Source organism: Hippocampus zosterae, chromosome 3 (genome assembly GCF_025434085.1).
Source record: "Hippocampus zosterae strain Florida chromosome 3, ASM2543408v3, whole genome shotgun sequence".
Classification (NCBI taxonomy): Eukaryota; Metazoa; Chordata; class Actinopteri; order Syngnathiformes; family Syngnathidae; genus Hippocampus; species Hippocampus zosterae.
In genome coordinates this window covers 11,402,941-11,416,277 of record NC_067453.1, presented here as the reverse complement: position 1 = coordinate 11,416,277, position 13,337 = coordinate 11,402,941, and the positions used below count along the sequence as shown (strand labels likewise).

General features: G+C 42.0%; 1 protein-coding gene across 1 annotated transcript in view; it reads right to left on the bottom strand.

Annotated features, from left to right (window-relative positions):
* Positions 1 to 13,068, bottom strand: part of LOC127597360 (neural-cadherin-like) — a 76,066-nt gene extending 62,998 nt beyond the window's left edge. The window contains exons 1-7 of the mRNA XM_052060349.1: positions 12,813 to 13,068; positions 8,694 to 8,919; positions 7,148 to 7,352; positions 5,965 to 6,076; positions 4,436 to 4,685; positions 1,567 to 1,709; positions 132 to 304 (exon numbers count right to left, since the gene is read on the bottom strand). Coding sequence (XP_051916309.1) covers positions 132 to 304; positions 1,567 to 1,709; positions 4,436 to 4,685; positions 5,965 to 6,076; positions 7,148 to 7,352; positions 8,694 to 8,919; positions 12,813 to 13,068 — 1,365 coding nt within the window. The remainder of the gene's footprint in view (positions 1 to 131; positions 305 to 1,566; positions 1,710 to 4,435; positions 4,686 to 5,964; positions 6,077 to 7,147; positions 7,353 to 8,693; positions 8,920 to 12,812) is intronic.
* Positions 13,069 to 13,337: the final 269 nt, after the last annotated feature.

Below are 13,337 nucleotides of genomic sequence, written 5' to 3'. Positions count from 1 at the left end.
TTGATCAAAACTGAACACTGCTAAAATACTTAAGCGGTGTGAAGAAATTAGATTTTTGCAGTGACATGTTGTCACAAATTCTCCCAGACGGACGGACGGATAAATACATAGATAGAAAATGTGCCCCTCACCTCTTCAAATATAGGTTTATTGTTGTTCACATCATCAACTCCCACAATAATACGTGCAGTGGATGAGAGTGGGTGCAGCCCGCCCGATGCATTGTCATCTGTGGCTGTTACATTCAGGATGTACTCGAGGCCTTGAAGCTCGGGCTGGGGTGCGGAACGGAGTCGAATCAATCCTGCAAAGACCACCGATGGATTAAATGACACTGATTGTGAAAATGCAAACTGCATGTGGTCAGGAGGCAGTACAGAAATGTGAAAAACAGACATTTTGCTGAAATCTGAAAAAAACATTTCACAGTGGTGACTTGTCTAATCTCAAATATTCGTTGTATCAACTCACAAGATTTCCTACTGCTTCATCCGCTTAAAAACAACAACAACAAAGTATTGAATAAATCAGGTTAGACATTAACCAGGCTCAGCAGTTGGTGTTCTTCTTGGACCGCTCTGTCTACTTTCATTGAGCTGTCAAGATCAAAGGTGGGATGAAAAGCTGTAGCCTGTGAGTTAACATCTTTGTTGTTAATAGTAATACAGACATGATCATCAGACGTTGCAGAATGAGAAAGCAGCCTGTGAAGTGCGAAAAAGTAATTGAAGTTAGAGAACGAAGAGGCTCCTTTATTTTCGTGTTGTCATTCGATTCATCTCTTTCCATGCTCGTGATTGAAGACACAGAATGCTGATACACAGATGTGAGCTCGACACTCCTCTTGACCAATGTACTTGAGGTTCCGGCTGCCCATAGAGGCTTTGCTCCTAATTGTATCGTGTGACATTGTCAGCAATACAGCACAGCATTAATATAAGTCAGTTGCGGGATGTACACAATCTAAATGTCAACCTTGTTTACCAATGACATGAGTTATTTAATGAGCCAGCCCTCTTTGCGTACACGGCACGGGGAATGAAAAGCCATGTGGTGGAATTTCAGGAGACAAAGGATATCAGCTTCAAAGTTTTCTTGCTTTGAGGATACAGAGAAGCAGAGAAAAGGAGTATAAAAATGATGACACAAAGAGAAGAGGCCCTTGTGGAGCGCAGCCTGGAGATTGTAAAGTATGATAGCGCAGTTGTTGTGAAATTGAATTGAAGGGGCTGGGTGACAAATGCCATTGCGATTGCTGCTGGTTTTGGATCAAAGGGTAAAAGAAAAAGAAAAACATACTCTATTCTGTCATCTATGTTGGAAAGCCTGGAATTGCCATAGAAAATTCCTTTCAGTCAGAAAAATCTGCAGAATTTTCCTTAAAAATGTCACATTCAGCACTCGCATCAAAATTACATTTTTGAATATGAACACATCAAATGTCTTCTAGGTGAAACTGAAAGTAAAGTGCGCTCATGTCACAGGAAATTATGAAGGAAAATTGAATATGTGATTTGGTGGAGTTGTCTGACAATTAGAGGAAGAGTAAATGTGAAGAAGCATCACCTTTCTGGCTGTCGATGACAAAGTTTCCCTCCTCATTTCCAGCCGTTATGGAATAGTTGATCCCATCACCGTCAGGGTCTTTGGCAAGGACTGTGGCAACAAGGGTGTTGGGGCCTGCATCCTCAGAAACAAATGTTCGATATCTGCACAGAAAAAAAAGTTTAACAAGGGCAAAGGATGAGTAGGTGGATGAGACTTATAGTTGTGGCTTTTCAGTGTCACTGTGATTTAACCTGTCTTCTTCGCTGGCCAGACCAGGAACAAATGATAGCGTCTGGTGGCACGCTGGAGTTATTGCACAAACGGTGCTTTTGCATCCTAAGTCTACCGTGGGCTATTCGATCCAATACCTTTTAAAATGTCAACAGTGATTTGCCCGCTCTAAAGTGCCGGGCAGTGAGATGCCCAGCAAGACACAGGAGAGCGATTTAGTCCCTCTGGAACACACTACTCTGAACTGAGGATGAACTGTGCCTCTTGGAGGATACTCCAAGGAAGAGAAATGAAACATAGTGCAGAGGGCACAAAAGAAAGCTGGTACTGATGTGACGAGCCAAGTAATATGCAAGAGGTGAGAGGTTCACGAGGAAAGAAGAAACCAAGAGAGTGAGAACAACAAAGTAAGGGCGTGGGGGTCTTTTTCCTTTCTTTCTCACAGAGTTTAATTTGACTCATCAGCAGAAGCCCTCCTCTGTAAGATTTGGTGTTGTTTCCGATGTAGCTACTGTATGAGTGTGTTCGCAGGGTGATGGCAGTGGGGGTGTTGGTGTCTGCATTGACTAGTCAGAGGTGATTGATGGTTTACAGAAGAGCGCCGATGGGTGATTCATCTCCGCCGAGCCGCAGGGGGGTCCGTGGCATCATGGCTGACCTGCAATCTGTCACTCAGCTCAGAGGCAACCTCACCACAGCAGTGGGGCTAAAACATATCCCCTCCCTTGATTTGTCTTCCTGCAGAATCTTCCAACAGTTCAGCAAATTATCAGGCTCCATGCAACACAGAGCGGTGTCCTACATTGAGAATCCAGAATATTTACATTCGTGCTCTTCTGCTTGTCTGCCCCTCACTTGTAACTCATTTAAATGTGAACTGAGAGGACCACTCCAGGGAGCGTTGGATTATTTTAAGAAGTCTGGTGTTACTTTTAAATTCATACACCGAGCAGGCCAGAAACTGCCACTGTGCTTGCGATTTTTATGGCCATTCTTGCATCGTTGTTCATCAGGAACCACAGCCAAACTAACACCTGGCAAAAAGCCTGCAATTCAAAGTGATAGCAAATCTGACAAAGAGTTGTGTGATTGCCGACAGCCTCTACTGTTAATCTGCATCTCTGTGACATCAGTCTCTTGTCATGTCCGTGTGTCTTTTTTGGAGGGTGGCGTGGCGGGGATTGCCTTATCTGCTTTTTGATCCAATTTGTTGTTTTATTTTTAGTGATAACATTTACAATGTTAGAATGCTAGGGGGCAGTATTGCCTTGAGGAAGGGGTATATAGCACGGGTTTTGGGTAATGTGTGAAGTGTGTTCCTTCTGTGGGTTAAGGTGGACGGTCGCAAAAATAAAGAGTTCTACGACCATCATACAAGTGGAGTTATTATTCGGCTTAACACAATTAACAGAGCATCTTTTATGAAACTCATCAGGAAACGTAGATTTCATATTTCGGAAAGTGTTCCTTTGAGCGCAAAGAGACACATGAAAACAACAGAGAACCAAAACCTGTAGAGCAGCTGTGTGAAACATCCGGCCCGCGTGCCGGATCTGGCCCGCAAAGGAGCTTAATCCGGCCCGCGAGATGATTATGTAAACTATAGCAAGGATGTCTGTAAAGCAAATGACAGAACAAATGAATTGGTTTATCTTTCCCTGTCTACACACATGATAACCTCATCCCAACATCTTGCATATTGTTGAAATTTCGATTGCGTATTGCTTACTGGGTAGAACTTGATAGGTGTACAACATTACCCTAAAGCTGACAGGTCTTGCGACCTGAAACAAGTTTATTTGTTCTCTTAGGCAGGCAGGTACGTTCGCTGTGTGATAAAACAACCTGTATCTCTGACGCAACTATCTTTCTGTCCGAGACCAGAGTTTACCTGACATTCAAAATGCCCCACTGAAAGATGATGCTGCAGCACAATGTTTTTTAACATCACCTTGTTTGTGGAGCATCTTCTAGTTAATGTGTGAAAAGGATCAAGAAAAAAACTGTAATGATCTCTTATGAAAGCAATATTTAGAGGTGTGCATATATGTCATGTTCTGTCTTGATTGTGTTTCAGCTTCAGCTGGATTGATGGGGGTTGACCCTTGCCGTTGTAAAGTGTTTTTTTTGTTTCATGCATTGTTTTACTTAGCTCCTTGTGACCAGCGACTTCAGTTTATACTTTTTCGATGCAATTTTCTTTGATAGATATTATTGTTCTCGCACTTGGAGCCTGCATTTTTGAAATCCAAACACATTCCATTTGGTCTGAGCCTGATAGAATAATCCAACTATGATTACACAGCTAGGCAGTCCTTAAATACACAGCAAGGCCTGATGGGGAAATGCCCTTCTTTCCAGCTGGAGCTAAAATACTACTAAGACAGAACATGACGATACACTGTACACCTGCACACTGAACTTGAAAAGACATAAAGTGCTTTTATCAGTGAGTACTTGCTCATCAATATGCACCCTGCCATATGCTGGTGACCAGTCAAGGGTATACCCCTTCTCTCGCCCAACGTCAGCTGGGATAGGTCCCAGTTTACCCGCGACAAGCAGTCGAGAAAATGGATGGCTTACAAGGCAAATGTTGGACGTTCTCCTGAATATCATTGAGGAATGACATACAGGACGCGGTAAAATGACTCACACAAGCTGGGAGAATTCTGGGGCTTCATCGTTGACGTTAACCATCCTCACACGGACGGTGGCAGTGCCGGAGTGGGGCCCGTCACCGCCATCCACTGCCATCACCACAAATTCATAAAGATGGTTCGGCCTCTCGTAGTCCAACCGAACCGCAGGGAATATGGTTCCATGCGGCGAAATGCTGAAGTCCGGGCTCAGGGTGTAATAGGTTAGCTCAGCGTTTAACCCAGAGTCACAGTCAGTGGCCATCACTGGCAACAGGGGCACAAAATAAAATAAAATACAATTAGATTCTTTATATCTTCGTCAAACTCAGCAGGTAAATTTAAAGTGTAAGCCTCATTGTTCCATTCCTACGTGTTGGATGATGGAATGTCTCTCCCATGTGTCAAAACCTTGACTTGCAATTAGCCGTGGAACCTGCTACATTTTGTAATTTACTAGATCTTTAAGCACGGCTACTTTCCCTTCTGTGAAAGCTCATAATGTGCCGCCCCCCTCCCACCATCGAAATTATTACTTATGTTAAGAGCTATCTTTTCTTTTAGTAATGCAATATTTAACTGCGATGTATATGTTTAAAAAAATACCTTTCCTAATATTAATATCGGTCTTTCAAGCACTCGACCTAAACATCTACCAGTAGTTTTGTTCATTCTCCAGGGCTCCTTTTGCACTGTTTTTGTGCCAGAGCATTGGTTTGAAACTGTTGCCATTTCCTGTCACTGCTCGCTTTGTAGTGTACACCACTGCAGAGTGTATGTTCCATTCTTTTCAGGTTAAAATCTTGAAATGTGCCCACACAGAATGGGTTCCAAAGCACACAACTCTTAAGAGCATAGGAATCACATATGATGGCCCAAAGCGGACAGGCAGTCCACCATCACTTGGAAATTTGATTAAATACTTAATAACTTACTGTCCAAAATATTTAAATCTAAAATGCAGAGGTGTTCTCGTTGAATGTTTTCATTTGTGTGTGTGTGTGTGTGTGTGTGTGTGTGTGTGTGTGCGTGTGTGTGTGTGGTAAATATTATCATATTGCATATCCCTGCTGTTTAATACAAAAAGGCAACATACTGAGAGTAATCCCGCTTGTAATTTTGTTCAAATAGCCAACTCTGAATTTGATTCAAGCCTCATTTAACATCATCATTTATCTCTGATATTGGACAAAACCAATGGCCATAGAAACAGTCCCATCCCCACAATTGATAATCATAAGGATAGAGATAAACTGACATGCATACTGTGTATACTCACATCTAAGAAATCCCCTAAAATGCATGATTTTTTTGACAGCTCATGAAAGACCTAAAGATAATAATGAAAAAGAACTCACTTTACAATTTATCAATCTGAAGAAGCATTGTGAGTCAAACCTAAGGTTGTCTTCGAAAAAAAATAGACTTCGATTTCTCCCTAAGGCTCTTGTTTTGGTCGATCTGTTTTTTGTTTGTTTGTTTAATGGTTTTCACTACACTGTGAGGGTGGAGGAGTTGGACTTAAAACATCGGGTCAAGTGCTTACCCTGCAGCAGAGATGTTGCTGTGGTTACCGTTTCTGGAACTCCATCCACGCTGTAGATGGACTGTAGGAACTCTGGGACACAGTCGTTCTCATCTGTTATCAGTACTTGAACCTGATTAGCATCACAGAAAAGGAGAGGAGAGGAGAAACGAAACCTGAGTAGAAATACAAAATTTAGCTTCTCCCCTTTAAATCCAGGACACCACCATAATACTTGTTTTCTGAACAGAAGTCTGACCCCAAAATTAAATCCAAATTTCATTTTGCCTTTTCAAGTCACCGGTTCATCCCGTCCTTTATCTTCCATTCCATAATTCCTCTCAAGTCCAAAATAGAAATGTTCATGATCATGTGCGAGCTTCACTGTGGGTTTTAGACAAAAGACCCTCCACTGCCATCCAAGCCTACAAGCTCTGTGTCACCGTTGCGTGTAAAGTGTGAAGTGACAGCAGAGTAATAGTCCTAAAATAGCTGGGAAAGGTTTTCCGAGGCTCTGTCTTCTATTCCACAACATGCTGCTGAGCAGAGGAAGATTTCCTTCTCAATCCGTGGAGTGGAGTAATTGCCTGTCATAATAATTGGGATACAAACTCTTTGGATTAATAATTTACATGAAATCAGACTGAATTCATGAATACTTTATCTAGAAATGTTCTGTTTGTGAATTGCATTTTTAGATTCTGGTTCTCTTGCCAAGTGTGTTCTATATTTCATGCAGTCCATCTTTGGATGATACTTTCAACAACAGAATTACTGTCACCCGCACACAAAAGAATGAAACAAAGAATGGAGAACGGAATAAAAAAGAAAACGTGGGCTTCTGGGAGATTTGATAGTATTTCAACGTCACTCGTCCATGCAAGGAGAAATAAAAGTTGATTGCCCTTTGCGGTGTCAGCGGGTTAATGCTGAGTTCGAATCATGGCAGCCTTGTCAGCCACTTTGAGGCACAGAGCATTTAGGAGAGATCCAGTTGGTTTGTCACGTTTGCAGGAACAAAGTATTAAAGCAGCATTTTCATTTGAGTGAAATTCAGTCAAGGAAGAAAAAAACCCTTCCGTGACATGTTGTAATTACTGTATAATACAGGGTCCATCAGCATTGGGATCATTTTACCAAAGTGCCTTCATTTTTCGTGACTTATGTTTAGCAGCTTGGATCACATTATTCTGATGAAACAAACCTCTGTGGCTGTGCTCAGGCTTCCCTGATCCTCATTGGCTCGCACCATCAGAAGGTAGCGTCGCTGGTCACTCTCATAATCCAGCGTCCTGGTCAGACTGATCTCCCCCGACTCCTGCTGAATACTGAAAAAACTGCTGGGATTGATCAGCAGGCTATAGCTAATTGGCTGCTTTTGGAAGGAAATTGCAAGCACAGCTAGGAAGCTGTAAAAGAAACACAAAAAAGAGAAAAGGACAAAAAGGCCTTAACATTTACTAAGAAGGGAAATTGCACATTAAAATTCAAACATGTTCTTATGTAAAATCAATAATGAAGCCATCACAAGGCGAACTGGCCAAGGGTTAAAAATCCAGTCAGTTGGTGTTTGTAAATACTTTGTCATAATTTAATTTGATTATGCAGATATTACTGTTTGTAGTCTACAAATGCCATGCACTGATGTGTCAGCCTAAGTGTGAGTGTGTTGCAGGGAGAATGAATCAGCACGACGAGCAGGTACATGCTGTCACCCAAGTCCCTCATGTCTGAGTTGCTACACATCAATATTTACTCTTTTGGAAATTGATGATATCAAAGGCTAAAACTCAGTGCTGTTGTCAGTACAGTAGTATCATTTCTAGCATGCAGATAAAATGTGGACAAACAGATTGGACTAAAAGATGCTGAATCGATATAATGCCATTGGCTTGACTAGCGGGATACATGCTTAGCGTGTTTTAATATCTTTTCCGATTTTTAAAAATATTAGTGACCCCCACCAATGATGAGGAAAGCATCAGCATTTATGAGCCTCCTTTCCTTACCGTTGACCTTACCGGGTATTTAAGATGAAAATACCACATTGCTCATATTGTACTGTATGTCAGAGGTGTCCAAACTTTTTCATTTGAGGGCGACAATCGAAGGATGAAAGCCATTTTAAAACACTTTTTGAAACACGCTAAAGACAGTCGAGAAAGCAATTTTATATAAATTGTTTGCATTCTCTATTTAATTTCATCAGCCTTCTGCGAAAGGTGTTAAGGAAAGCAGTTGATGATTTTTAGTTTTTGGGGTGACAACAGACTTCTCTCTCACAAAATGGATCCATCTGTGCACTTAACAGCAGCCGAATGCCATTTTTACATTCAGAACCAAAATTAGAACAAACTGTAGTTACTTGGGGATCATTAATGTGATTAATGTCTAAATCAGCCAGACAGCACAAAGTGGTAGAAACAAATTTTGCCCCAAAATGGAATTATCTTGATTCACTACAGTGTTTTGAAGATAAATTGTGCTATTCTTTTTACCATTTATGATCAGAAATATAAAGTAGATCAGGTTTAAAATCCACAAGTGTCAACTCTGACCCCTTTCCAGGCTCCCTAAAACACCTCTCACAGCATTAAAATTAGTTGGACAGAAACTTTCCGCTTCCAATAAGGGTTGATAAATATGAATATGATGAAGTAAACAAGTTCCGTGTGTTATGTTGGCAAGATAATGATGTTGTTTGCGTGCATCAACCATGATTCATTCCTGTTTACACATGCGCTACTCACGGCTGTCCTTCAGGCGTGTTCTCTGGTATGGAGATGGAGTAGCTCGTATTGGTAAACTGTGGCGGTCGGGCTCCTGCAACCACAGACAGCATAGCGGGCGCACTGCGTCCGCCCAAGCCGTCAATTGCCACTACACTTAATAAGTACTCTCGGTCCCTCTGAAGCATTTGGTTTGTGGTCACCACTTGGCCCGTCTTCTTGTCCACAGCAAAGCAGCCATCGCCACCTATAAAGAAATACACACACATCATTTCAACAGCTGCACAATATAATAAGTTGAGTTGTGGTGAATTATACTGTGTGCATGCATACACACGCACACACACACACACACACACACACACACACACACACATATATATATATATATCCCTTACATTATAGTATAGTATTATGTAAGTCAATACACATTTTTATTTACTATTCAAAAAAGAAGAAAAAAAACAATGTCTAGTACCGGTAATCACACAGAAAGACTGAGAATATAAAACAAACTACTTCCATTTGCTTTCGTCAATAAACCAACAAAAAGCAGTCCAAACATATATGGTATGAAAGAAAACCAATGTCAAAGATTGTAAAGGAAAACATATTTTTATTTATAATTATAATGTTTATAATTATGATAGCTGCATCCACGTATTTCACTTCTCATTCGTGAAAATTCCATAGAAGGAGCCGTGATTTATCGTTTGTAAAATCTAAGCCAGGGGTGTCCAAGCTTTTTCATTTTAGAGCCCCATACAGAAACATGGAAGGATGAAAGGGCCACTTCAAAATTCGTCAACTTTTTGAAACACGGTAAAAGCAGTCAATAATGCAATTATATCGTATTTGTATTATCTAATTAATCTCAGTAGCTTTCTGTTAAAGGAAAATTTATGTTGATGATTTTTAGGGGTGGTCAACAGCCTTCTCTCTCACAGGATAGATCCAGCTCTGCACTTTCCTGCAGACGAATCCCATCTCTACATTCAGAACAAAAAATAGAACCATCTGTAGTTAAGTTACCATTTTTCAGTTACTTGGGGATCATTAACGTGATGTCTCCATAAAGCAGCCAGACAGCACTAAGTGGAAGAACCAAATTTGGCCTCTAAAATTGACTTATCTTTATTCACTACAGGATTTTTGAAGATAATAATTTATTTAGATATTCGAAAATAGCAAAAAATTCTACAGTACACCTTCCATTCTCACTCTGCCGATCTTCACCTTTATGAACTAACCTTGTGGGCCATGTCAAATGGCATTTTTAGTGTTACTGTACATGTATTTTTTTTGTCAGGTCACAGGCCGCTGAAAAATGGATGGTGGGCCAGAAATGGCCCCAGGGCTGTAGTTTGGACACTGATGATCTAATCCCTTCCGTGCAATCAAATGACTAAATAATCCAAACATCCCCAAAAGGACATGGTTTTAATTGCTTTCAATGAGATTCTTTAAATCTACACAGATCTTTTTTAATCCATATTTTTTGCTTGCTATATTTTCAAAAATGCATGTGCGTGCGTGCGTGCGTACATGTGTGTGTGTGCATGGAGGTCAGTGAGTCCAGGACTTTATTTACTGATTGATTCATTTGTGCTGTATTTATGTCTGACATAATCATTGGGGGGGGGTTCTCATTTTTAGTGTAGTTAGCCAAAATCAGCACACATCTGAAGGGTTGCTGAAGCCCCAAAACAAGAACAAAAATGAAGGTACTCTTCCAGCGCACAGGTAAAAATAAACACAGTTGTGGCACCCAAAGCCCAACAAGAAAGCTGGCAATAAACCGTTTTTCAGTGTGAAAGCTTGACAATGGTAATCGGTTGCAATTATCTATTGCATATTTGGGAAAAACAATAACAGCATAGTTGTTCTAACTGTAACAAAGGTGGGGATTAATCATTGCAAATTGCTAAATGGACAGTTTTTGTGCACAATAGAAGGGAGACAACTGCCCCATTACTCTAAAAGAGAGTGCAAATCGACAACAATGTGCATCGAACAACAGCTTTCCATTCTGGCTCGCTTTGCGCACAGTCACGGTTACAAGTGAGGTAAAAACCTCGCAAATATTATGAAGCATAGAATTTTAGAAGATAAATGATTCAAATTTCATTTTCATTTTCATTTTCGCAAGTCTTGTTGACCGCGTTTTGGAATTTGGCAGACTGCGTTGTGCCTCAATGGGCATTCCGGCGGGAAGGGCTGATGTGCCCCTGGCAAACCTGACATTTTGGTGACAGAAAGTGGACAACGCTCGGCGTAAATACAGAAGCATTTACATTTTTTTTTTTTTGGTAGATCGCTCTACACCTCCAGAGGTGTTCTGGCGGATTCTATTGCATACCCCCACTGTATCTGACAATTTGGTGACCAAAGGTAGACTAGACTTTAGAGTAGATAAAAGCAGGGCTAGGATTTGGCACAGCCTGGTCGTGCAACATTTTGTTGGATTTGATCGAGGCGCAGGCTGACAGATTCTGAGCTCCGAGGAGGTGTGCGGTGGATGTCAATGGATTTCATTCACAAATCTGAGAACATTATGGGTCAATCCCTTTGAATCATTGTACAACAACATAACTTTGGGTGGTGGCGTGGGTGGCAGGTGTCTTCACGCGATCAGGGGTGCAAAGTGGTCTCCGCGTGCCCATGTCACATGCATAGCCGACGAAAATGTTTGCAAGGGAAGATCTTACACGTTACCAATGCCCTCTTCCACCTGTGCGAGTCTAGGAATGGAGCAAAAGAAAGAAAATTCCGCCCATGTGCACAAATATGCGCTAGATTTGCACTGAGCATGAAAACAGGGCCCACTGTCTCTCTAGTATGCCCCGGGGTTTCCCTGGGGCATCTTCGATGTGGGATGTGCCGTAACACCTCATCAGTAAGGCATCCAGTAGGCATCCTCACCAGATGCCTCGGCCACCTCATCTGGCTTCACTTCCTGTTGAGGGGCAGCGGCTCAACTCTGAGCTCCTCCCGGATGACTACGCTTCTCACCCTATCTTTAAGCGAGAGCCTGGACACTGATGATGTATCCATGATCTTGTTCTTTTAATCACGGTCCACACCACATGCGTGAAGATAGCAACAAAGACAGATTGATAAATTAAAAGTGTTGCCTTTTGTCTCGACTCCTTCAACACCAATTCAGACAGATTTCAGAGTTTGCATAACTACGGACACTACACCGGCCTGGACATGACCAAAAGAGACTTGATCTGTTTTAGTTGGGGAAGGACCTGACTTCCAACCTGTAGAGAGCGCCTTGCCTTTTTCCGACTGAGGACAATGCTCTCAAATTTGGAAATGCTGATTCTTATTCCAAACAATACGTGCTCAGCTGTGAAATACTGAAGTGAAAGTTGAAGATTGCAGCTTGATGAAGACTACTTTGAGGACCAAATGCTGACATTAGACAGGGACTGAAGAGCACGTATTACGGGTGGGGTAGTCCATGCTCAGAACCCCGTAATACAAAAGTAGAATACATTATTTTAACATGAGGTTGACGTCACTTCAAAGAAAATAATAATGTCACACTTGCTCAGAACTATGAAGCAAGTTCTTAGTGGCCAAGTAATATTGGGCAAGCGTGGACTGTTTCTTGGCAATTACCCTTTAGCTTGCATCAGGGAGAATTGCAATGGACTAATGTGAGTCAGAGAGAAGTCAGTGGTGTTTTGCAAAATCTCATTGGGAGGATTAGCACATCCCCCATCTCTGACATGCCAACAAACCTCTATCCCCTCAAACACATCCCCATACTTATTTGTGTGCCTTTTCATGATTGTCTGTGTGTTAGAACAGAGCAAAGTAGGTAGATATGCAGGAGTGCACGAAAAATGAACGGCCACATGTGTGAAGGCCTCTGGCCGTCAATGCCTAGGAAAGAGACACTGAGAGCAAGAAAGATGTTGTGATGCTGACAAAAAAAAACAAAAACCTAATAGCGCAAGGATGCATGAATGAATGTGTGAATGCCTGTGGCTGGCTGTCTGAGTGGCTGTACCACGGCCTGACTACATGGATTTATTCCCATGATTCCATTGTGCGTCATGCACACAACTCAGCCTACTTTTTTCCATGTTAGTTTAAATGTGTGAATGTGAGAAGCGGCAATCTTACCATCAGCCAAAAAATATTCCACCTCCCCGCTTCTCCCCTCATCCCCATCGAGGGCCCGGAGCTGATAGACAAAGGTCCCTGCCGTGGCATCAGGGGACATTCCAGCCTGGTATGGGTAAGGCTTCATGTTCCACTCAGGGACGTTGTCGTTGACATCAGTGATTGTCAGCTTCACCTTGTTCAAGTACCAGTCAGGGCCTGGAGGAAAAGGTAGATAGTTGATGGCACTGTGGCTATTGAAAGTGACAGCTGTCATGTAAATGTGTATGTGTGTGTGTGTGTGTGTGTGTGTGTGTGTGTGTGTGTGTGTGGGTGTGGGTGTGGGTGTGGGTGTGGGTGTGTGTGTGTGTGTGTGTGTGTGTGTGTAGAGGGTAGACAAGCAGCTAACTGAATCTGGCGCACAGATATGCATCCAGTCAGTCAGGGTGCACATCTGATCATGACATACAGTCATCGCCTAAAGTATCGGAACACCGAGGTCAGTTTCTTCATTTGTACCCAGAAAGCATTTGGTTTGTCATCAAA